The 25165-nt window shown below is 40.3% G+C and overlaps 1 protein-coding gene and 1 non-coding gene across 2 annotated transcripts; one reads left to right on the top strand and one right to left on the bottom strand.

Moving 5' to 3' along the window:
• Positions 1-14353: 14353 nt before the first annotated feature.
• Positions 14354-15431, bottom strand: LOC131625998 (uncharacterized). Its single transcript, XM_058896828.1, has 4 exons — positions 15192-15431; positions 14908-15101; positions 14480-14805; positions 14354-14361 (listed from the first exon to the last, which is right to left on the bottom strand). Exons 1-4 carry the CDS (start codon positions 15429-15431, stop codon positions 14354-14356), a joined length of 768 nt encoding a protein of 255 aa, XP_058752811.1.
• Positions 15432-21718: 6287 nt separating this feature from the next.
• LOC131626016 (small nucleolar RNA R71) lies at positions 21719-21825 on the top strand. Its single transcript, XR_009291009.1, has one exon. It is a non-coding gene; the product is annotated as a small nucleolar RNA R71 (small nucleolar RNA).
• Positions 21826-25165: the final 3340 nt, after the last annotated feature.

The raw sequence follows: 25165 nt of genomic DNA on the forward strand, positions 1-25165 counted from the left end.
AAGGTATTAGCACCCCCCACCTCCATCGTACTCGATGGGACCCATTTAGTTAGTTTCGTGTTTGAGTGTTAGCGTAATGTTTGCGTTCTTCTGCTTATTGATCGAGAAAAGATAAAAGAAAAGGTTTTTTAGGGTTTTTATTATTATGAAGAAAAAGAAAAGATTTTTTATTATTATGCTCGCCAAGACGTTTGTATCTTGTGCCTACGTATTCCCTAGTGCAATGGGAAAGTCAGAGCAATCGTAGTTCGGGCGAAGAACCACAAAAAGTTTGTTGGTTGATTTTAGCGAGAGGTACGCGATCGCTTTCAAATGGAAATACTACGCGCACATGGATATGAGATCACTACAAGAATGGATGACTAAATCAAAGGTAAAACAAGATTTTGGCCATCATCGCATTCAAGTGGGAGATATTCGATCTTCGCATGTGGAAGTATGTTCGCATTTTAAAATTGAATAAGTGTCTCGTTTATGAGAAGGGTTTTTAAAAGAAAGGGCCATAAGGCAAAAAGGTTTGAATGAAATCGGAGATGTGTCTTTTTTTAAAGGACGTTTAGCAAAGGATTGAGCATAGGTGTGCACCTAGCGCGTCTTTACCCAAGGTATTCAACAGGAGCGAGCCCCATCGTCACTTGTTGTCCTTGTCAATTAAAGTGTTTTAATTCAAAAGATCAAGGTATTCAAGAGGTGTGCACTTCTTGTCACTTGATCACTTTGATTTTTATTAATGTGTTTTGATTCAAAGGATCAAGGTATTCAAGAGGTGTTCACTTCTTGTCACTTGATCACTTTGATTTTATTAATGTGTTTTGATTCAAAGGATCAAGGTATTCAAGAGGTGTTCACTTCTTGTCACTTGATCACTTTGATTTTATTAATGTGTTTTGATTCAAAGGATCAAGGTATTCAAGAGGTGTTCACTTCTTGTCACTTGATCACTTTGATTTGAATAAGAAAGCTTTTTATTTAGTATTTTAATCCAAAAGAACCGAGGTATTCAAGAGGTGTACACTTCTTGTCACTCGATCTTTTGGTATGGTTTAAAGGATTTTTGTAAAGAAGAAATTCGATATTGAATCGAGAAGTTATTATGAAGCGACTTGGCGTTGGACCAAGGTTTATTTATTTTATGGGAAGTGAAAAAAAGGATTAATTTGAAAAGACTTGGCAATGGACCGAGATTTAGATTTATTTAAATGAAAATTATTTCTTGAAGCCTTGTTTAATCAATTAAAATGTACTTAACTAATTAATTAAGTTATTAAAAATTTACCTAACATAAATTAACTAGTTAAACAAACAAGCTAGTAAAATAAAAGAAATTAAAAGGTGGAAATTGGGCTATGGTGGTGTGAAATCCGGATGGATGTGTCAAGGGCCCAACATGTTTAAGATCTGAACATGATCGCGACTTTACGTGTCTATAAATCTGGTAACTGCAAGTGCACAGTCGTGTCGTGTAGTTTTAAAAGATATCGAATCCACAGGGACTATGAATCGATCTACCGTTATCTAAGGTTACTATGTAAAGCTAGGAGTACTAAAATTTCGATTGTTCCTAAGGGAAAGTGATTGTGAGAAAATAAAGAATAATAATAAAAGACAAGTATCAGTATGTATTTCGTTTAACTAAAGGTAATCCGAAGGTCCATTGGCTTTTGCATAATTAAATTAAAAATCTTTACTAATTCCATTGATTAAAAATCCTCGTCTCAAACTTTCGCTCTGTTGATTCAGACTACTATCCTAATCCTAATGTACGCTTTCGCCATCCCATTAGATTTTAGAAGAGCTTTTTGGAAACAATGTAATTAATAAAATGCCTATTTTACGAGGTTGTTATCTATTTAAATCTCCTAATCTCAAACTTTCGCTCTGTTGACTCGGAGCAAGCTAATAACCCTAACGTATGTTTCGCCATCCCGCTCGAGTGTAAAAACAATTTTTGAAAATAAATAAGTTCCAATCAGTTTTAATACGCTTTCGCCATCCTTAAAACTAATGTCCTATGCCTACTATCTGGTTAAAGATCTCAAACTTTCGCTCTATTGATTTTAACCTTTGACCGTCCTAACCCCTCAAACTTTCGCTCTATTGGTTTTAAGACTTACTAATTAAATTAGACATATAAACCAAAAATAAGTGATAATTAATAGAACATAATTAAGCCAATTTATTTCGGATCCCTACGGTTAACTTACTTTACATACCGACACCTTTAGTAATTTAGCCAGACATGTTAATACGATTAAACATGCATAAATCGGTTCGGTTCATAATAATAAGCATATTAAATGGCATATAATATATCATGCAAACAAATATAGATAAGGCGGTAAATAAAAACCTGAATTAAATAAATGGTAACTGGATCTTCAAGTACTGAACTTCCACCACAGGTTGGCTGGATCGTTCTTCGGAATTTAAATGGCAGAAAATAAAAACAAGGAAATAAAAGCGATAAATCTAACGTAAGGCTAGATCTACGAAAAGTTCACAACAATTTCCAGTGTAGAAATCGTTGTGAGAAAATAAACGGTTGAATGAAAGCAGAATAAAGAAAAGCGGTTCGCGGTACAATTTCGGCAGCACTTCGTTGGCAGGAAATCGGACAGACTGAAGTGAAGTGGCTGGCTCTATTTATAGGCGAGGCTTTGAAGTTGCTTTGCGTGAAAAGAGGAGCTTCCAACAGACTTGGACGTGGAGACGTGCGTCTCCGTTTCTTCAGGAAGACTTGAGACGTGCGTCTCAAGTGGAGAGAATCTAGGGGCAGTTGGAGACGGGCGTCTCCTCTTGGTGACGTGGCAGAAGAGAACGTGGAGACGTGCGTCTCCACTTGCTTGCATGGTTTGGGCTACGCAATTTTGTTCCTTTGTGGGCTGGTTCGTCTCTTTTGGGCCTTTGGGTCCTTAATTGCACCCCTCTTTCACTTCAGCACTCCCTTCTCATCTTTTAGGCATAAATATTGGTCATTTAAGCTCAATTTTCTTTCCTTTTCGCAAATAGTCGTAATTGAAGTGTAAAACCTGAAACAAAGCAAAAACTCGCGTAATATCATAATAAATCAATATAATAAACGGAAAATTGCTATAAATATCTATGGATTTTAAGCTAAATATACGATATAAAATCGTGTTATCAAATTCCCCCAGACTTGAACCTTTGCTTGTCCTCAAGCAAAATAATAAGATAAAGATAAATGAAACACACTTCCACCACGTCGTTCGGTCATACTCAGCTACATAGTGTTCTTATTTGAAAATAATGATAATGATTCTAGCAATAAACTTATAGTAACAACACTAAATAACTCCCAGTATGCATACCAATCCGAATCATGCCATTATAGCTCGACCTTTTTTGACTCGTCATCATGTTTCACCCTTTTCATTCGCGCGCAATCACATTAAGCCCATTATCTTGACACGCACATAGCAGAGTAGTCGGTTAGTGACTATGATCCTTCTCATGGAGTTCTGGCACAATAAGTGGTATACTCCTTAGCAATCACTTGTAGATTGTGGGGAATCGGACAATAGTCCTTCCTACCAAGTTCAGTACCAGATGACTTCTGAACCAATCGACAGTGAGTTTTTAAATTCTTTGTATTTGAGATTTGCGACTGTTACGTTAAATGATCTTGTGAGGATCACCTTACTTAGTAGGCACATTTCTTCTTATGGTTAAGCACATAATTATTATTATGAGGATCATACACTTATATTCATCGACTCTCTGCGTAGTTTGTATCTAAGACGGTGCCGACTGCTAGAATAAACTACTAAGGGTTATTTCAAAACTTAAAGTCGATGGTTTTGGTATAACGGGTATTCAAATCGGTTACGCATACTTGGGGGTTTTAGAGTGTTGGGACAATAAGGATATTGACTATATTCAGTTTCAATGCGTTGAGTGTTTGAGTAACTTCGTATTTCTCAAACGTGTGGGGTTTGCGTTTATCGTTTAGGAGCAAAAATTTTTGTTATGGCTCAAGAAAATGGAAGAAATTGAAATAACTACGGAATTATACATATAAGACTTAAATTCCATAAATATTCTTTATTGAATTAGAAAAACATTACAAGGAAGGGAAATAACTGAAGGGAAAAATAAAACTAAAGGAAATAGAAATAATATGACTCCCCCAGACTTAGATGATGCAATGTCCTCAGTGCATAAGAACTACTCCTCATTGGTACGGTTTCGAGAACTGCTCGCGCCTCTTGTACGAACACGGCGACGTCTATCAGGAGGAGAGTCATTCACACGAATGTCAAGATCATGCAAATATGTAGCAATTTCAGCGTATTGACTTTCGTTCCTAATAGCATAGTCACGGTGCTCCTGTTGCATCTCTCGGATGAGCCTAATTGTTTTAGTTTGGTTTGTCTGCATAGCTTGAACGAGTTGATCTTGGCGTTGAATAGCAGCATACATGGCTTCAAGAGTGATAGGCGGAGGGTTGTTTGGAGGAGGTTGGTTGACATCAGCTTGCCCTTGGTTGAGTTCTTCTTCATTTGCATCCATAGGTTCATTAGGATGTTCTTGTTGGTTATCTTGAGGGTTGTCTTCAATAAGCCTCCAACGTTGAACATAACGGATGTTGATTCTTTCAGGGCATGGAAGGATGACATAAGGAATAGGAACTTTGTTGACGACCAAAGTGTATCGGCCATCATGGCGGGGTGAAACCAAGTGGGAGTCACGGCAGTAGGTGAGATCGAGTGACTGAGCGGGCTTCATGAGATGTGAGAGTGAGAGGAGCTCGTCACCAAGACCTAAAGCACAGGCCAAGGAAGTAATAATGCCGCCAAGCAAGAATGGATTTGTAGCGGGGGCGTTGACTAAACCTTGGATGTGTTGGAACATAAACGGTGCGGCATTGAAACGGATATTGTTAAGCGCACAGTAAAGGAAAAATAATTCATTTTGGTTTACCTTGTGGTTGTTGGATCTCGCAAAAATAGTATGCCCCAAAACACGTTGAAAATAACGTATAGCGGGGTTTTGAATGTGAGAAGCATGGAGAGCTCTCCAACCGGTAGGATTTTCTCCAGTGAGGTTGAACCAAAATTCAAAAGCGAGTTCCTCCCAAGATCGACCATTGAGTTCTTGAAAGATTGAGCGGTGAGCAATTGGTGCATGATTAAAATGCAAATATGAAGCTACGACATCTTGATCTAGAGCATATTCACGGTTGAACATCCGAAATTGGATGCTACCGGTTGAGAGTGGTTGATTAGAGGGAGTGTCGTAGTTGAAAGAACTCAAAAATTCTAAGACGAGTGGCTCATAAGTAGGTACGGGTTCGGTACAAAGATGGTGGAGGCTAGATTTGGTGAGCAGACGGGTAACACCATCAATGAGACCCAAAGTTTCTAGACACTCGGTGTTCACAAATTTTGTGGGAACAACCGAACGTTCGTAGAAGGCGACATATTTTGTTCGTTGAGCATCATTGTCATCATCTCGGAAGATAATGTTTGAAAGGTCGGGAGGTGGTCGCTCGGGACGCTCACTACGGATTAATGAACGTGGAGGCATGGTGAGTATGGAAATGAAAAATAGAAATGTAGTGTAGAAAAATAGAGAAAGGTATGAAAGTTGTGAAGAAGAAGAGTGGTGGTGGTGTGGTTTTATAGTGAGGTTTGAAAATGGTGTGGTTAATGGAGAATTAAAATGGATTAATGGTGGTGTTTGAAGTTTGAATAGAATAGAGAAGTGGGAAATGAATGGAGTTTAAGAGGTGAATGATGGAGGATGAATGAGGTTTATGGAGTTTAAATGGAATAAATAGGGGAAGAATGAGGAAGAGTGAATTTTGAAATTCAAATTCAAAATTCAAGAGGGAAAGAAAAATGGTCTGCGTGGTCAAATGCAGACTGCTGGCCTTGGGAGACGTGCGTCTCAGGCAGTCAGTCTGCTGGGGCAGAGCATGGAGACGTGCGTCTCCTGTCCCCTGATTCTTGTCAGCTGGTCCCACACAGATGGAGACGGGCGTCTCCTGTTGCAGGCAGGTGGGTCACGCATGCAAGTGACTAGACAGTGCTGACAGATACCATAAATTGTCCATCAGTTCAGAACAGTGTCGAACTTTAATACTATTAACAGCAAAAATGATAACCAGGCAAGTATATATATAGCAGTCAATAGCAGTGTAATATAACACAGTAGTAGTAATCAAAAGAATTTTGCATTTAATATTAAACCAGTACTGAGTGTTAACAGAAGCAGGAAGTAAAAGTGCAGAAAAATGAAAATCTAAACTAGTGAATAAAAATTGCTAAAACTAGAAATAAAATCTAATAGTCTAATATGGTAACATCTAGCCACGTCTATTGTTGTGCTCATTAGACTGAATGTGTTTGAAAACTTCGTCGAACTGAGCATTTACGGTGTCGATAAAATCGAAGAACTGCATTTGCAAAGTGTGTAGCTCGTTGCGCACATGTTGTACATCTTGTTGTAGCGCAGTGATGGCTTGCTCGTGCGTATTCAGATTAGGCATTCTTTGATTCACCGATGCGGTAGATGTAGCGGGTTGTTGTTGCTCGAGCTCGACATCAGTCATATCAACAGTATAATCATCAACGGAATCTTCAGAACGAGTTTCAGGCTCATACTCAGATATAGGTTCATCAACAGGAAGAGGTTCATAATCAGGAATGGGTTCATCTTCAGGAAGAGGTTCATAGTAACCAGGAGGTGTTTCAGGTTCGGACTCAGATGCAGGCATTTCCTCATCAAAATGTTCATAAGCTTGAGGAGTTTCAGGTGATGGCTCTCTCTCAGGTGATGGCGCCAAAAACTTGATCGCGACTTTACGTGTCTATAAATCTGATAACTGCAAGTGCACAGTCGTCCTAGGATTCGGTAAGGTGAACTGATACCAAACTTTGTTATCAATGAGCAATTCAAACCGATCAGGTCCAAGGTTACCGATGATACCTCGATTAAAGCAGAAATTGATGTCCATAGAGGTATGGGTACCATAAGGTGTCAATCTAAGCAAAGGCACTCTCATTCCTATGGCATTAGCAATCATAGTGACAAATCCGCCGATCCTAATGGGTGAAACTTCGTCTTGCGTGATGCGCTCGAAGTTTGTTAGCATGAATGCAATGGCATTGACCGGGCGATTCTGAGAGGTACAAAACATGATGAACAACTCTTCTCTAGTAACTTCAGTGACATTATCAGGCTTTCCAAAAATGTAGTGAGCAAGGATCTTGTGAAAGTAGCGGAAAGCAGGATTGTGGATGTTCTCAGATTGAAATTCATTCTCTTCAGGGTTGTCGTTTCCAGTGATCTTGCCCCAGTATTTTTCTAACTCCCAGTATGGAAGATTTTCTTCAGCTACTTTTGCGTAAGCATCAGGTCCATGAGGTAGTTCTAACATTTCAGCAAAATCTCTGATGCAGAAATTAAACTCCATACCAAAGAGTCTAAAGAGAATAACTCCTTTTCTCAGCCCTTGTCCACAGTTTGGAAGATAGGTCAGGGAGCTCAAGAATTCCAGAGTGAGCTTCCGGTAAGTGCTAAACTTGCGGAACAAGTGAGAACCAGTCCAACCAATTTGGTTAAGCAGGTGTAGGATGTTTTCTTCGATACCAAGTTTCACCATAGTTGGTTGGTGAGGATAGCAAGTCAACTCCATGTGTCTTTCAGCCAACTTGTTAAATCTTGCTTCTTGTCCTCTACCACGGAACACAACTTCCATGTTATCAACTTCTTGCATCGTAGTTAGTAGTTAAATGAAAAACCTAGAAGTTGAAAATATTAAGATTAAGTTAGAACTAGGCTAGTGTTCATTTTTTTAAAAATAAAATTAAATAAAACAAGTTATAATAATAATTATAATTATAAAAAGGAAGTATTTTCTCGAATTAAGATAGCAGCTATAATTATAATAATTATTATAAGATGTATGAAAAAAAAAAAATTAAAATCTAGAATAATTAAAAATAGAATAATTAAATGAAAATTAAAGGTTAAAAATTAAAAATAAAATAAAATAAAAGGAATAAGAATAAATAAATGTGGGTTGTCTCCCACCAAGCGCTTTGTTTAATGTCGTAAGCTCGACGATTTTAAAATAGAAAACTATTTTTTCGAAAGAGCGGGCAGTTCGTCAAATTTAAAAACTTCGATGTTTTCATCGTATTCGAGATGATGGTAATACTTAAGACGTTGCCCATTTACGACAAAAGGTTTGACGGTTTCTCCTTTGATTTCTATCGCTCCACTTGGAAATATGTTAGTTATTTCGAAAGGGCCAGACCATCTAGATCGTAACTTACCAGGAAATAATTTTAGTCTAGAATTAAATAAAAGTACTTTATCGCCTATGCTAAATTTTTTCCTAGATATACGCTTGTCGTGCCATTTTTTCGTTCGCTCTTTATAGATTTTGGCGTTTTCGTAAGCGTCTTGTCTAAGTTCTTCTAATTCGTTTATGTCCAGAAGTCGTTTCTCACCAGCGGCAGTGTAGTTTAGGTTTAAGTTCTTAATGGCCCAATAGGCTTTATGTTCTAACTCTACCGGTAGGTGGCATGATTTTCCATAAACGAGTTTGAACGGGGTAGTTCCTATTGGAGTTTTGAAAGCTGTTCTATAAGCCCATAAAGCTTCATTTAGCTTGGTTGACCAATCTTTCCTAGATATAGCAACAGTTTTCTCCAATATTTGTTTTATTTCGCGGTTAGATACTTCTACTTGACCGCTTGTTTGTGGATGGTATGGTGTGGCTATTCGATGATTCACTCCATATTTTCGAAGGAGTTTCTCAAGTATTCTTGAAATGAAATGGGAACCACCATCGCTAATTACCAATCTTGGCACACCGAACCTAGGAAAGATGACGTTTTTGAAAAGTTTGATAACTACTCGTGTATCGTTTGTAGGAGAAGCAATAGCTTCTATCCATTTTGAAACGTAATCGACGGCTACGAGTATATATTGATTTCCAAACGACGACGGAAACGGTCCCATGAAGTCTATTGTAACACCCCACACATATTTGTCTAGAATAATATGCATAAAGTATTATAAAAGGTTCATAAGACAACAAAATACATAATGTTTTGTAGCGGAATGTAGAAGTACACGAGTACAAAAGCCGAATGTATCATGGCCAAAATACAAATACATCAGAACGGTACATATCCAAAACACATAAATTAGTAAGCACGATATGAGCTAGAAGAAATGTCCAAGCATCGCCAAGAGATCTAATCCATCTTTCCCTTACCGCGATCTTGCCTCGAACCACCTGAAAAATAAGTAATTGGAATGGGATGAGATTACTAAATCTCAGTGAGTCCGCCTATCCTATTAGTCCACTCGGGTCTAAAGGGAACATACAATAATACACGAATCCACCATGGATTCGGGGTTCATCCTCACATCCGGTACAAGTACGGGGAAAAACAAAGAATCATCCTCCATTGGACGACTATTGCAGATATATATATTTATATAACAAACAAGTATGCAAACCCGCATCCACTTACGGGGAATCCAGAAGTGTAAATAACCCCGGCTAGGATTATGGAATAAATGCATCCTCGATGAGTAACCTCCTGCCTATTTGTCAAGGGACTTGTACAAGCACACTGCAGGATGGTTAAACGAGTCCACAAGCCTAAATGGCCGTACCATGACCTGGCCTAATTGGCGTCATTATCCCGTTAACCTCCTTCACGCTAGTGAGTTACACCGAGTACAAACCGCCACCTTGACGCCTGAGCCCATCGGGCGAAAGCCTAGCATTAGTCTACGTGACTATACTAGAGGTGAGTTATCTCATCATGCTTAGCCTACTTGGCCGCATAACCCCACCTTACCGAGCACACTGCAACGGTAGCTCAGATGCACACCATATCGAACAATACACATGAACGGGTTATTCCATTGGACTACATGGTCCGGGAAAATACCTTGACTTCATAGTAAGAGGTATATCCCAATCTAGCCTACCGGCCACTTCGATTCAAGCATACAAAATACGACATAAAGTCAAGGTCACAATCAAATCAAGCAATCCGATCGTTCAACCAAAACGACGGAGTTTCATACATTCAGCATAGCATGCAATAATATAACATAATATTTGAAGATGAAAATTCGTTATAACAGCATATTATCCAAACACTATTCATGTCGCTTTTTACTAAAGATACATCTGATATGCCGAATAATAATATTCAAACACCGGGACTAATTTTCCTAGATAGTATATTTAATTAGCTTTCTAACGGTATATAGTACGCGTCAATCGGACGTACGAAACGGGAGATATGAATTTTCCAAGTTACTGAATTTTTCCCCCTGCGCCCAGTGTAACCGGTTACACCAGGACCCGTAACCGGTTACGGTCACGCAAAATGCCCAGATTGTCTGATTTTCAACAGCGTAACCGGTTACACCAGAACCCGTAACCGGTTACACTGAACCAGAATCGTTTTTCTGCATTTTTGGGTGTTCTAAACCAGTCCCAAAGTGCTTATGAGTTCATCCCCTGCATTACTAACAATTCCACGAATTTAACACATGCACCATGTTCAGAATCACCAACAAGCATGGATTTAAAGCAGTATAACATAATCATCTTCATTGATTCATTAATCATCACACAACCCTAAACCCCAATTAGAAACTCCAACATGCAAGCCCAAGGTTTCTATCTAGGACTCACCTTAGAAGAAGATGAAGATGATGATGGAGTTGAGAGCAGAACAGAAGATGATCAGAGAATCAGGCTTGAATAGATTCAGGTGCATGCAAGATTGAGCTGAGTTTGGATCAAGCTTGGAGGCTTCCCTCTCTTCCTCTCCCTTTTCCACGTTTTCTTCCTCTTTCTCCACCAAAAACAAATTCTGGTTTTTGTTTCAATATGATTAGCAACATAAAAGCCAAACACACCTTAATTCTTATTTAAGTGGGAAAATACCCATAACACCCTCATTCTCACTAATTGACATGGTTTAATGGATAAACCTATTAGTAAGAATGTGTATTATAATTACCTATTACTCATCTCAATTTAATTTGGAATTAGTAACTGAATAAATATAATACCGGGTATTACATTCTCCCCCCCTTAAATAGAATTCGTCCTCGAATTCGAAGAAAACTTACCAAAACAAGTGAGGGTAGGATTCCCGCATCTCGGATTCAAGCTCCCAAGTAGCTTCCTCAGGACGCGTCTCATCCCACATCACTTTTACGATAGGTATCTCCTTATTCCGTAGAGACTTGCTTGCACGCTCCAGGATACGGTAAGGTTGAGGATCATAGGAAAGATCCGGTTCTACTTCAACAAAATCCGGAAGAATTGGATGGAAGGTGTCAGGCACGAACTTTCGGAGCTGAGATACGTGGAATACGTCATGCAGCCCGGATAGTGAAGGTGGCAATGCCAACTGATAAGCCACTTCACCTACCCGACTCATAATCTGATATGGTCCTACATACCTCGGACCGAGCTTTTGTGTTTTGAACTGTCCTCCCAACCTCAACCTTGGAGTGACCTTCAAATACACATGATCACCAACTTCAAATTCTAACGGTCTCCTTCGCTTGTCCGCATAATTCTTCTGCCGGTCTTGAGCTTTCTTAAGGTTACTTTGGATCATCTTAACCTTCTCGGTAGTTTCTTGTATAATCTCCGGTCCAAGAATACTTTTCTCCCCTACTTCGGCCCAACATAGCGGTGATCGACATTTTCTCCCATATAGAGCTTCATAAGGAGCCATACCCAAACTAGCATGGTAACTGTTATTGTATGCGAACTCTATCAATGGCAAATGATCTTTCCAACTCCCACCTTCTTCTAAAATACAAGCTCTCAGCATATCTTCAATCGTCTGGATCGTCCTCTCCGTCTGCCCATCGGACTGAGGATGGTTAGACGTGCTCATATCCAGTCTAGTCCCCAATTCCTTATGAAACACCTTCCAAAATCTCGAAGTGAATTTTGGATCCCGATCGGACACTATACTGGATGGCACACCATGCAATCGGACAATCTCCGCTATGAAAAGTCTTGCGAGATGAATCACCTTGTGCGTGGTCTTTACAGGTAAAAAGTGAGCAGATTTGGTTAACCTATCCACTATTACCCATATAGAATCATGTCCGCTTCGAGCACGAGGTAATCCCACAATGAAATCCATAGAGATAGAATCCCATTTCCACATTGGTATCTCCAGTGGCTGCAACATTCCTCCTGGTCTCTGATGCTCAATCTTAACTTGTTGACAAATGGGACACTGTGCTACATACTCTGCAATCTCCCTCTTCATACCTGGCCACCAAAAGTCCTTTTTCAAGTCTTGATACATTTTGGTCGATCCAGGATGAATAGAGAATTTACTCTTGTGAGCTTCATCCAGAATCAGACGCTTTAACTCCGAATCATTCGGTACACACACCCGTTGCTGAAATAAGATTACCCCATCAGGTGCCCTCACAAAATCAGACATATTTTTGTTCGCTTGCAATTGCTCATCATACCCTTGGGATATCCGAATTCTCTCTCTCAACTCATTCTGGATGCTCAAATTACTGATTAACACGCCCTTGGGTGTCCATTCAAACTGAAGGTTAAGATTTCGAAATTTCTCCAATAAGTCATACTCTAACATCATCAACTCAGCAATTCGAAATTCCTTCCTACTTAATGCATCTGCCACTTTGTTGGCCTTTCCTGGGTGGTACTTCAATTCAAAGTCATAATCCTTTAGGTACTCCATCCATCTCCTTTGTCGCATATTCAACTCTTTCTGGTCAAAGAGATATCTCAAGCTTTTATGATCACTGAACATCTCAAAGTGAACGCCATATAGGTAATGTCGCCACACCTTGAGTGCAAAGACTATTGCAGCAAGTTCAAGATCATGGGTCGGGTAATTCTCCTCATGAGATCTCAACTGTCGAGACGCATAAGCTACCACCTGACCATCTTGCATCAAAACTCCTCCTAAACCTTTCTTAGAAGCGTCACAGAACACCTCATAAGATCGGTTTGGATCCGGAATCACTAACACTGGTGCGGTAGTCAACTTCTTCTTAAGTTTCTGGAAACTCTGCTCACACTCGGAATCCCATTCAAAAGCAACCTCCTTACGTGTAAGCTTTGTCAAAGGTAAGGCTAACTTAGCAAACCCCATGATAAATCTTCGGTAATAACCCGCCAAGCCTAGGAAGCTTCTGACTTCAGTCACACTCTTCGGCCTCTCCCAATTCACTACTGCTTCTACTTTAGAAGGATCCACTGCTACGCCTCCTCCTGAGATAACGTGTCCAAGAAAACTTACTTCGGATAGCCAAAACTCACACTTACTGAATTTGGCATACAACTGTTTCTCTCGAAGAGTAGATAACACAATCCGCAAGTGCTCCTCATGATCTTCGGGAGTACGAGAATACACAAGGATATCATCGATGAAAATCACCACAAACTGGTCCAAATATGGTTGAAAGATTCGATTCATGTAATCCATGAAAACTGCCGGAGCATTAGTCACACCAAAAGGCATAACTAAAAACTCGTAGTGACCATATCGAGTCCTAAAGGCAGTCTTAGGTACATCTGAGCTCTTCACTCGGATTTGATGGTATCCTGATCTAAGATCAATCTTCGAGAACACACTGGCTCCTTTCAATTGATCTAGAAGGTCATCGATCCGTGGTAAAGGATATTTGTTCTTTATAGTGACTTTGTTCAGCTGACGGTAATCAATGCACAAGCGCATACTTCCGTCTTTCTTTTTCACCAAAAGAACAGGAGCTCCCCATGGAGAAACACTGGGTTGAATGAAATGCTTGGCAAGAAGTTCTTCCAATTGGCGCTTCAGTTCTCTGAGTTCAATAGGAGACATCCTATATGGAGTGATGGAAACTGGGGCTGTTCCCGGAACAAGATCAATTGAGAATTCTGCTTCCCTTTCCGGAGGAAGGGAAGTGATATCCTCAGGAAAAACATCAGAAAATTCGCACACCACCGGAATTTCCGAAAATGCAACTCTCACAGAGGACTCCTTGGAAAGAACTAAAAGAAAGGATCTTTCTTGAGAACAGAGATAATTAACCGTGCTGATTGTACCTTCTATCAACTTGGTAATTGCATCATCAGAAGAAGTCTCTTCAGCAGGAATGAATATGGCCTTCTCTTTGCAACCAATGTATACCGAGTTAAGAGACAACCAATCCATCCCTAGAATAACATCAAGCTTTTTGAGGGGTAAACAAATTAGATCAATCGGAAAGTCACGACCGTTAAAGGACACTGAACAACCTTTACAAATTAGTCGAGCTTCCACGGTATCATCCGTCGCTGAAGAAATAATCATAGGACTGGGTAATGGAGTAGCTTCCAAACCAAGTCGGCAAACACACTCAGAAGAGACAAAGGAATGAGTGGCTCCACAATCAACTAAAACACATAAAGGTTGATTGTTAACATAACACGTACCCGCGATGAGATTGTTGTTTCCCTTGGCCTTTCTCGAATCCATGGTGTAAACACGACCTGCAGTCTTCTCCGGAATCCTCTTTTGTGGACACCGTGGAGCTATGTGGCCCTGCTCACCGCATCTATAACAAGTCACAGGCACCAACTTGCACTCCCCGGCATGCTTCCTTCCACACTTGTGGCATTGTGGCGGCTGAGTCGACTGATCACCATAAACCTGCTTCCTCTTTGGTGGAGGATTACGGGGCCTCAAGTGCTGGGTAGACCTTCCTTGCTCTCTGAAATTAGCCCTGTTCTGGTTCCTCTCTTCTTGAACCCTCTTCAGACTATTTTCAGCAACATAGCATTGCCTTAGACATTCAGCATAAGTGGTGAACTCTCTTTGGGAAACACTATGAGCAATGTCGGCCCTCAAACCCATCATAAACTGATCAATCTTCCATAGTTCATCTGGAGCATAAACAGCCTGTCTGGAATAGTCTGCCAAGTCCTCAAACTTCTCTGCATATTCTGAAACAGACATGTCACCTTGCTTGAAGTTCTGGAATTCTCTCTCCTTCTGGGTCCTTACACTATTAGGGAAATACTTCTCTAAGAATGCCACTTTAAAGTGTTGCCAATCCTTAGGAATTTCTTGAGTGGTGAAGTAAGTAGATGCAGTGTTCCACCACCTAAGAGCTGGTCCCTTCATCTTCTGAGTAGCAAAGATCACCTTCTCTTCTTCAGTACACTGAATAGCTTGAAACACCCTCTCCATTCCAGCTAACCAGTCATGAGCCAAGAGTGAATCAAGTCCGCCAACAAACTCTGGAGGATCCATCCTGAAGAAGGCACGAAAATCAGGTCCAGTCGCAGTTTGAGGAACAGGAGCTTGAGTAGGAGGTTGTTGTCCCTGCATGCCTTGCATCATTTGAGCCATCATCTGGTTCTGCTGCATCATCTGCTGCATCATCTGTTGCCATGGCACGCCTGCACCTCCGGCTTCTTGCTCGGGCTCCACATGCCTAGTTCTGGGCCTTCCGGGACCTCTGCGTTGCTCAGCCATCTCCCTGTCTGTCCTACGCATGGAATCAAGCTGATCAGACTCAATGCCATAAATAAGACATAAGGAATCATACTGATTATACACATATGAGGCAGAATTGTGCTGCATTATGATGTGTCTTAGCAAAGTCGAGGATCGACCTGCTCTGATACCAACTGTAACACCCCACACATATTTGTCTAGAATAATATGCATAAAGTATTATAAAAGGTTCATAAGACAACAAAATACATAATGTTTTGTAGCGGAATGTAGAAGTACACGAGTACAAAAGCCGAATGTATCATGGCCAAAATACAAATACATCAGAACGGTACATATCCAAAACACATAAATTAGTAAGCACGATATGAGCTAGAAGAAATGTCCAAGCATCGCCAAGAGATCTAATCCATCTTTCCCTTACCGCGATCTTGCCTCGAACCACCTGAAAAATAAGTAATTGGAATGGGATGAGATTACTAAATCTCAGTGAGTCCGCCTATCCTATTAGTCCACTCGGGTCTAAAGGGAACATACAATAATACACGAATCCACCATGGATTCGGGGTTCATCCTCACATCCGGTACAAGTACGGGGAAAAACAAAGAATCATCCTCCATTGGACGACTATTGCAGATATATATATTTATATAACAAACAAGTATGCAAACCCGCATCCACTTACGGGGAATCCAGAAGTGTAAATAACCCCGGCTAGGATTATGGAATAAATGCATCCTCGATGAGTAACCTCCTGCCTATTTGTCAAGGGACTTGTACAAGCACACTGCAGGATGGTTAAACGAGTCCACAAGCCTAAATGGCCGTACCATGACCTGGCCTAATTGGCGTCATTATCCCGTTAACCTCCTTCATGCTAGTGAGTTACACCGAGTACAAACCGCCACCTTGACGCCTGAGCCCATCGGGCGAAAGCCTAGCATTAGTCTACGTGACTATACTAGAGGTGAGTTATCTCATCATGCTTAGCCTACTTGGCCGCATAACCCCACCTTACCGAGCACACTGCAACGGTAGCTCAGATGCACACCATATCGAACAATACACATGAACGGGTTATTCCATTGGACTACATGGTCCGGGAAAATACCTTGACTTCATAGTAAGAGGTATATCCCAATCTAGCCTACCGGCCACTTCGATTCAAGCATACAAAATACGACATAAAGTCAAGGTCACAATCAAGTCAAGCAATCCGATCGTTCAACCAAAACGACGGAGTTTCATACATTCAGCATAGCATGCAATAATATAACATAATATTTGAAGATGAAAATTCGTTATAACAGCATATTATCCAAACACTATTCATGTCGCTTTTTACTAAAGATACATCTGATATGCCGAATAATAATATTCAAACACCGGGACTAATTTTCCTAGATAGTATATTTAATTAGCTTTCTAACGGTATATAGTACGCGTCAATCGGACGTACGAAACGGGAGATATGAATTTTCCAAGTTACTGAATTTTTCCCCCTGCGCCCAGTGTAACCGGTTACACCAGGACCCGTAACCGGTTACGGTCACGCAAAATGCCCAGATTGTCTGATTTTCAACAGCGTAACCGGTTACACCAGAACCCGTAACCGGTTACACTGAACCAGAATCGTTTTTCTGCATTTTTGGGTGTTCTAAACCAGTCCCAAAGTGCTTATGAGTTCATCCCCTGCATTACTAACAATTCCACGAATTTAACACATGCACCATGTTCAGAATCACCAACAAGCATGGATTTAAAGCAGTATAACATAATCATCTTCATTGATTCATTAATCATCACACAACCCTAAACCCCAATTAGAAACTCCAACATGCAAGCCCAAGGTTTCTATCTAGGACTCACCTTAGAAGAAGATGAAGATGATGATGGAGTTGAGAGCAGAACAGAAGATGATCAGAGAATCAGGCTTGAATAGATTCAGGTGCATGCAAGATTGAGCTGAGTTTGGATCAAGCTTGGAGGCTTCCCTCTCTTCCTCTCCCTTTTCCACGTTTTCTTCCTCTTTCTCCACCAAAAACAAATTCTGGTTTTTGTTTCAATATGATTAGCAACATAAAAGCCAAACACACCTTAATTCTTATTTAAGTGGGAAAATACCCATAACACCCTCATTCTCACTAATTGACATGGTTTAATGGATAAACCTATTAGTAAGAATGTGTATTATAATTACCTATTACTCATCTCAATTTAATTTGGAATTAGTAACTGAATAAATATAATACCGGGTATTACATCTATTCCCCAGACGTCAAATATTTCTACTTCAAGAATGCCTTTTTGAGGCATTTCATCGCGTCTCGAAATGTTTCCAGTTCGTTGGCATCTATCACAGCTTAGTACAGCAAAATAAACGTCTTTCCACAGGTTGGGCCAGAAGAGTCCAGATTGAAGGATTTTGGCGCAGGTTCTAGATGTGCTATGGTGTCCTCCACACGGTGCAGAATGGCAGTGTGTTATTATGCTTCTTATTTCTTCCTCGGGTACACAACGTCTAAAGATTCCATCGGGGCCTCTTTTGAACAGGAGTGGGTCGTCCCAATAGTAATGTTTTAGGTCATGGAAGAATTTCTTCTTCTGTTGGTAACTTAGATCAGGAGGAAGCACACCAGCAGCTAGGTAGTTTACGAAATCTGCATACCAAGGTGCGTCAGATCGGGCTAAAGCTATTTCTGCTAATTTGTCGGTTTCAGAGTTTGGACGGTACGGTTCGAATTCATTTGCTTCTAATTGGGCGATGAGTCTTTCATAAGGGAAATCATCGTCAATCGGTACTTGTTCGGGTTTCAGATTTTCCAATCGAGAGAGGTGATCTGCTACGACATTTTCAGTGCCCTTTTTATCTTTAATTTCCAGGTCGAACTCTTGTAGTAACAAGATCCATCTCAAAAGTCTTAGTTTAGCGTCCTTTTTGGTTAGGAGGTACCTAATGGCGGCGTGGTCAGTGTATATGATTATTTTGGCTCCTACCAGGTAAGAACGGAATTTGTCTAATGCAAATACGACAGCTAATAGTTCTTTTTCTGTCGTGGCATAATTCATCTGAGCTTCGTCTAGGGTCCTACTCGCATAATATATGACATGTAGTTTCTTATCCTTTCTTTGTCCTAGAACGGCTCCTACAGCATAATCACTTGCGTCACACATTATTTCGAAAGGCTCATTCCAGTCGGGAGGTTGCATAATTGGCGCAGAGATTAATGCTCGTTTAAGCGTTTGAAATGCTTCAGTGCATTTATCAGTGAAAATAAATTCGGCGTCTTTCATAAGTAATTCAGTTAAGGGTTTGGTTATTTTAGAGAAATCCTTAATGAAGCGTTGGTAAAAACCAGCGTGTCCCAGAAAACTTCTTATTTCTCTAACGGTTTTGGGAGGTTGAAGGTTTTCGATAATTTCGATTTTTGCTTTATCAACTTCGATTCCTCTATCGGATACGATGTGTCCAAGTACAATTCCTTGTCGAACCATGAAATGACATTTTTCCCAATTAAGGACTAGGTTTACGCTTACGCATCGTTTAAGCACCATTTCAAGGTTCTCTAAACATGTTTCAAAACTTCCTCCACAGACAGAGAAGTCGTCCATAAAGACCTTCATTATTCCATCTAGGAAGTCGGCAAATATTGCCATCATGCATCTTTGGAAGGTCGCGGGTGCATTGCAGAGTCCAAAAGGCATTCGTCTATAAGCGAATGTACCATACGGACAGGTAAACGTGGTCTTCTCTTGGTCGTCAGGGTGGATAGGAATTTGGAAAAATCCGGAGTATCCATCCAGATAACAAAAATGTGAGTGTTTAGCTAGGCGTTCGAGCATTTGATCTATGAAAGGTAAAGGGAAATGGTCTTTTCGGGTAGCTTTATTTAGCTTCCTATAGTCAATGCACATTCTCCATCCAGTTTGGGTACGTTGTGCTACAGATTCTCCTTTTGCATTAGTGATTACAGTGACTCCTCCTTTCTTTGGTACGACGTGAACAGGGCTAACCCATTTACTATCGGATATAGGATATATTATTCCAGCTTCTAGCAGTTTTTGGATTTCCTTTTTAACCACATCGCTCATAATAGGATTTATTCGCCTTTGATGTTCCCTAGAGGTTTTACTATCGTCTTCGAGCATAATGCGGTGCATACACAGAGAAGGGCTTATACCTTTCAGATCTGATATGTTATATCCTAAAGCGGTAGGGTATTTTCTTAGGACATTAAGTAATTTTTCAGTCTCGGTTCGTCCTAAGTTGGCGTTCACTATAACTGGTCGGTTTAGTTCTTCGTCTAGAAATTCGTATCTAAGATCGGTAGGAAGTGTCTTCAGCTCTATAGCAGGTTTCTTAGGTCCAGGTATAGGATCGGGAGTTAAGGCTAAGCATTCACTCAGGTGGTTATCTTGATATTCCTCACGCCAGTTGTCGTCTTCAAGAATTGGCGGCATAGGAATTCTTAGGATTTCGGTTTCCTTATTTGGTTCGGATTTTATTTCCTTGACACACTCGTCAATTATGTCAGCAGAACAGCATGTGTCAATTATAGAAGGTGCTTTTAGGAATTGGGAAAGGATAAATTCTATTTTCTCTTCTCCTACTTCGAAGGTAAGCTTTCCTCGCTTTACATCTATAATTGCACCAGCGGTTGCTAAAAATGGTCTTCCTAATATGATCGGGATGTTAGAATCTTCTTGGATATCCATAATGATGAAGTCAGTTGGGATGTAGAATTGGCCTACACGAATAGGGATATTCTCTAACATTCCTACAGGGTATTTAACTGAACGGTCTGCTAGTTGAAGAGACATTCTCGTTGCTTTAAGCTCACCTAGATTGAGTTTCTTACAGGTCGAAAGAGGCATCAAACTAACACTAGCTCCTAAGTCGCACAAGGCTTTCTCTATGATGGTTTTTCCAATTACGCAGGGTATAGAGAAACTACCAGGGTCTTTCAGTTTTGGAGGCATGTTATTTTGGATGATAGCGCTACATTCAGCGGTAAGCGTTATAGTTTCGTTATCCTCGAGTTTCTTTTTGTTTGATAAGATTTCTTTTAAGAACTTAGCGTACGAAGGCATCTCAGTTATGGCTTCTGTGAACGGTATGGTTATGTTTAATTGCTTCAGAAGTTCTACAAATCTTTTAAATTGCGCTTCGGTTTTTGATTTAGCTAATCTCTGAGGGTAAGGAATTGGTGGCTTATAAGGTGGTGGTGGAACATAAGGTTTCTCTTTTTCGGGTTCCACTTTGTTATTGTTCTCATCAGTCTTAGCAGTTTGTTCGTCAGTTGTTTTCTTTTGGGTTTCCTTTGGCTCTTGTTGTGACATGGGTACGTTTTGAGTTCTAGGATCTATGGGTCCATCGTAATTCGTTCCACTTCGTAGTGTTATCGCGTTCGCATGTCCTTTAGGATTGGGTTGAGGTTGAGCAGGAAACGTGCCAGCAGGGGCAGCAGTAGGTGCTTGTTGTTGAGCTACTTGTGAGATTTGAGTTTCCAACATTTTGTTATGCGTAGCTAAAGCATCTACTTTGTTCGATAGTTGTTTTAGTTGCTCGCTATTGTGGATGTTTTGATTCAGGAAGTCCTTATTGGTTTGTTGTTGGGAAGCTATGAAGTTCTCCATCATGATTTCTAGATTTGACTTCCTAGGGGTGTTTTGAGCAGCTACAGGCGCTTTTTGGTAGCCAGGTGGTACAGCAGGTGCTTGTCCAGGCGCGTACAACGCATTGTTGTTCTTATAGGAAAAGTTCGGGTGGTTTTTCCATCCAGGGTTGTACGTGTTAGAATAAGGGTTTCCTTGAGCGTAATTTACTTGATCAGATGGGACTCCAGTCAAGAGTTGGCATTCAACAACTACATGCCCAGTCAATCCACAAATCTCGCAGTTAGGTGTTACAGCGGCAGCGGTGGCTGAAGGAGTGATGGTCAAATTCTCGATCTTTTGAGTTAAAGCGTCTACTTTAGCGTTAACGCGGTCTATACCACTTATTTCGTACATTCCTCCTTTGGTTTGGGCTTTCTCTAGAGCGGCTCGTTCTCCACCCCATTGGTAATGGTTTTGTGCCATGTTCTCTATGAGTTTGTATGCTTCATCATGGGGTTTGTCCATTAATGCTCCGCCAGCAGCGGCATCTATAGTCATTTTAGTGTTATATAAGAGACCACCATAGAAAGTATGGATGATCAGCCATGGTTCGAGTCCATGATGAGGGCATATTCTAAGCATGTCCTTGTAACGTTCCCAAGCTTCGAAGAGCGATTCGTTATCTTTCTGGGTAAATCCGTTGATTTGACCTCTGAGCATAGCAGTTTTGCTAGGCGGAAAGTATCTCGCTAAGAATACTCTCTTCAATTCGTCCCACGTAGTTATGGAATTGGAAGGCAGGGATTGAAGCCACGCTCTCGCTCTATCTCTCAAGGAGAAAGGGAAAAGGCGTAATCGAATAGCTTCGGAACTAACGTTGTTGGCTTTGATAGTATCGGCGTATTGCACGAACACGGATAAATGGAGATTGGAGTCGTCTACAGGGCTTCCAGAGAATTGATTCTGTTGAACAGCTTGGACCAGCGAAGGTTTCAGTTCGAAATTGTTCGCCTCAATCGCAGGTGGTGCGATACTTGAATGCGGTTCAGCGCGCGAAGGAGCGGCATAGTCTCTAAGAGGACGAATAGCAGCCATCTCTAACTTCGGGGTGATTTGATTGATTTGATCAGTAAAAATCAATTCCTGATTAATCGGAATTTCTGCTACTTCGGGAAGATTGCGAGCTCGACGTTTAACGTTAATGAAACGTTCGATCTCGTTAATTCGTTGTATTAAATCTCCTCCTTCTGAACGAGTATTTGGCATACAATCGTTCAGAAAGAAAGGGAAGAATTGTCCTAGTCTCTACGGTGTAACAGTGAGTTACGATATCGACTTAAATAGTCCCCGGCAACGGCGCCAAAAACTTGATCGCGACTTTACGTGTCTATAAATCTGGTAACTGCAAGTGCACAGTCGTGTCGTGTAGTTTTAAAAGATATCGAATCCACAGGGACTATGAATCGATCTACCGTTATCTAAGGTTACTATGTAAAGCTAGGAGTACTAAAATTTCGATTGTTCCTAAGGGAAAGTGATTGTGAGAAAATAAAGAATAATAATAAAAGACAAGTATCAGTATGTATTTCGTTTAACTAAAGGTAATCCGAAGGTCCATTGGCTTTTGCATAATTAAATTAAAAATCTTAAATAATTCCATTGATTAAAAATCCTCGTCTCAAACTTTCGCTCTGTTGATTCAGACTACTATCCTAATCCTAATGTACGCTTTCGCCATCCCATTAGATTTTAGAAGAGCTTTTTGGAAACAATGTAATTAATAAAATGCCTATTTTACGAGGTTGTTATCTATTTAAATCTCCTAATCTCAAACTTTCGCTCTGTTGACTCGGAGCAAGCTAATAACCCTAACGTACGCTTTCGCCATCCCGCTCGAGTGTAAAAACAATGTTTGAAAATAAATAAGTTCCAATCAGTTTTAATACGCTTTCGCCATCCTTAAAACTAATGTCCTATGCCTACTATCTGGTTAAAGATCTCAAACTTTCGCTCTATTGATTTTAACCTTTGACCGTCCTAACCCCTCAAACTTTCGCTCTATTGGTTTTAAGACTTACTAATTAAATTAGACATATAAACCAAAAATAAGTGATAATTAATAGAACATAATTAAGCCAATTTATTTCGGATCCCTACGGTTAACTTACTTTACATACCGACACCTTTAGTAATTTAGCCAGACATATTAATACGATTAAACATGCATAAATCGGTTCGGTTCATAATAATAAGCATATTAAATGGCATATAATATATCATGCAAACAAATATAGATAAGGCGGTAAATAAAAACCTGAATTAAATAAATGGTAACTGGATCTTCAAGTACTGAACTTCCACCACAGGTTGGCTGGATCGTTCTTCGGAATTTAAATGGCAGAAAATAAAAACAAGGAAATAAAAGCGATAAATCTAATGTAAGGCTAGATCTACGAAAAGTTCACAACAATTTCCAGTGTAGAAATCGTTGTGAGAAAATAAACGGTTGAATGAAAGCAGAATAAAGAAAAGCGGTTCGCGGTACAATTTCGGCAGCACTTCGTTGGCAGGAAATCGGACAGACTGAAGTGAAGTGGCTGGCTCTATTTATAGGCGAGGCTTTGAAGTTGCTTTGCGTGAAAAGAGGAGCTTCCAACAGACTTGGACGTGGAGACGTGCGTCTCCGTTTCTTCAGGAAGACTTGAGACGTGCGTCTCAAGTGGAGAGAATCTAGGGGCAGTTGGAGACGGGCGTCTCCTCTTGGTGACGTGGCAGAAGAGAACGTGGAGACGTGCGTCTCCACTTGCTTGCATGGTTTGGGCTACGCAATTTTGTTCCTTTGTGGGCTGGTTCGTCTCTTTTGGGCCTTTGGGTCCTTAATTGCACCCCTCTTTCACTTCAGCACTCCCTTCTCATCTTTTAGGCATAAATATTGGTCATTTAAGCTCAATTTTCTTTCCTTTTCGCAAATAGTCGTAATTGAAGTGTAAAACCTGAAACAAAGCAAAAACTCGCGTAATATCATAATAAATCAATATAATAAACGGAAAATTGCTATAAATATCTATGGATTTTAAGCTAAATATACGATATAAAATCGTGTTATCAGAACAATAAAAAAAAAGTAGATGTCTGGGCCGGACCGGGTTAGTATGACCCGGATCCGCCTCCTCTCAATGTGCTAATGGGTTAAAAGAACCCTAAAAAACAAAATGAAGAAGTCAGCGGCTCCCTCTCCTTTCTTTCCACGATTCTGGAAAAAAAAAGAGAAACTCAGGAAAACGATTTCCTTCTCTCGACCTCGCACTCTCTCGATCTCTCGCTCTCTTCTTTCTTTCTATCGCGTGAACAAACAACAACACATAAACCATCTCGGTCTCACCTCTCTCAGATTCAACTCTTAAACCAACCTCTTATAAATCCTATCCCTAAACTCTCATCTATACACCATGAAAATCAGAACTCACACACTCTTTCTTACACGGTTACAACAAGAATACATGTCAGAACAAAAATCTTTTGAAACCTAAATCTCATAACCATGATCATGAATCCACACAGACAAGAACAATCAATATGAGTAAAACAACACCAAGTACTTCATAGTAGTTGAGCAAAGATGAAGATTATAACAAGCACGTAGAAATGTTCAGAAAAGAAAGATTAACCGACTCCAAATGTTCTTGGAAGTGACGAATCCACGGTAATATTGATTCTCTGCTTAGATCTTCTTCCGCTCAGCTGCTTCTGAGTTGTTGTTGTGTGTTGCGGTTTTGCTGTGTTGTTGATGAATGTTGGTGAGGGCCTGTTTATGAGTATTGAGTGTTGGTGAGGTGAGAGATATGAGATTTACGGTCTCTGGGCTGAAGGCTTATTTTTGAAGGTGTATGGTTACTGAGGTTTGGTGAGTTTTCAAGAGGCTTGCTGCATTGAAAGAATGGATTTTTCTTCTGCAGAGCTTTTTCGTAACAATTTCTTCCTCCTTGTGTTCAACGTTCTCCCCTTGTTTTATAGTGAAAACCTATGTAAAAATGGGGGGAAATTGGATGAAATTTGAACA

Source organism: Vicia villosa, unplaced genomic scaffold (genome assembly GCF_029867415.1).
Source record: "Vicia villosa cultivar HV-30 ecotype Madison, WI unplaced genomic scaffold, Vvil1.0 ctg.000253F_1_1, whole genome shotgun sequence".
Classification (NCBI taxonomy): domain Eukaryota; kingdom Viridiplantae; phylum Streptophyta; class Magnoliopsida; order Fabales; family Fabaceae; genus Vicia; species Vicia villosa.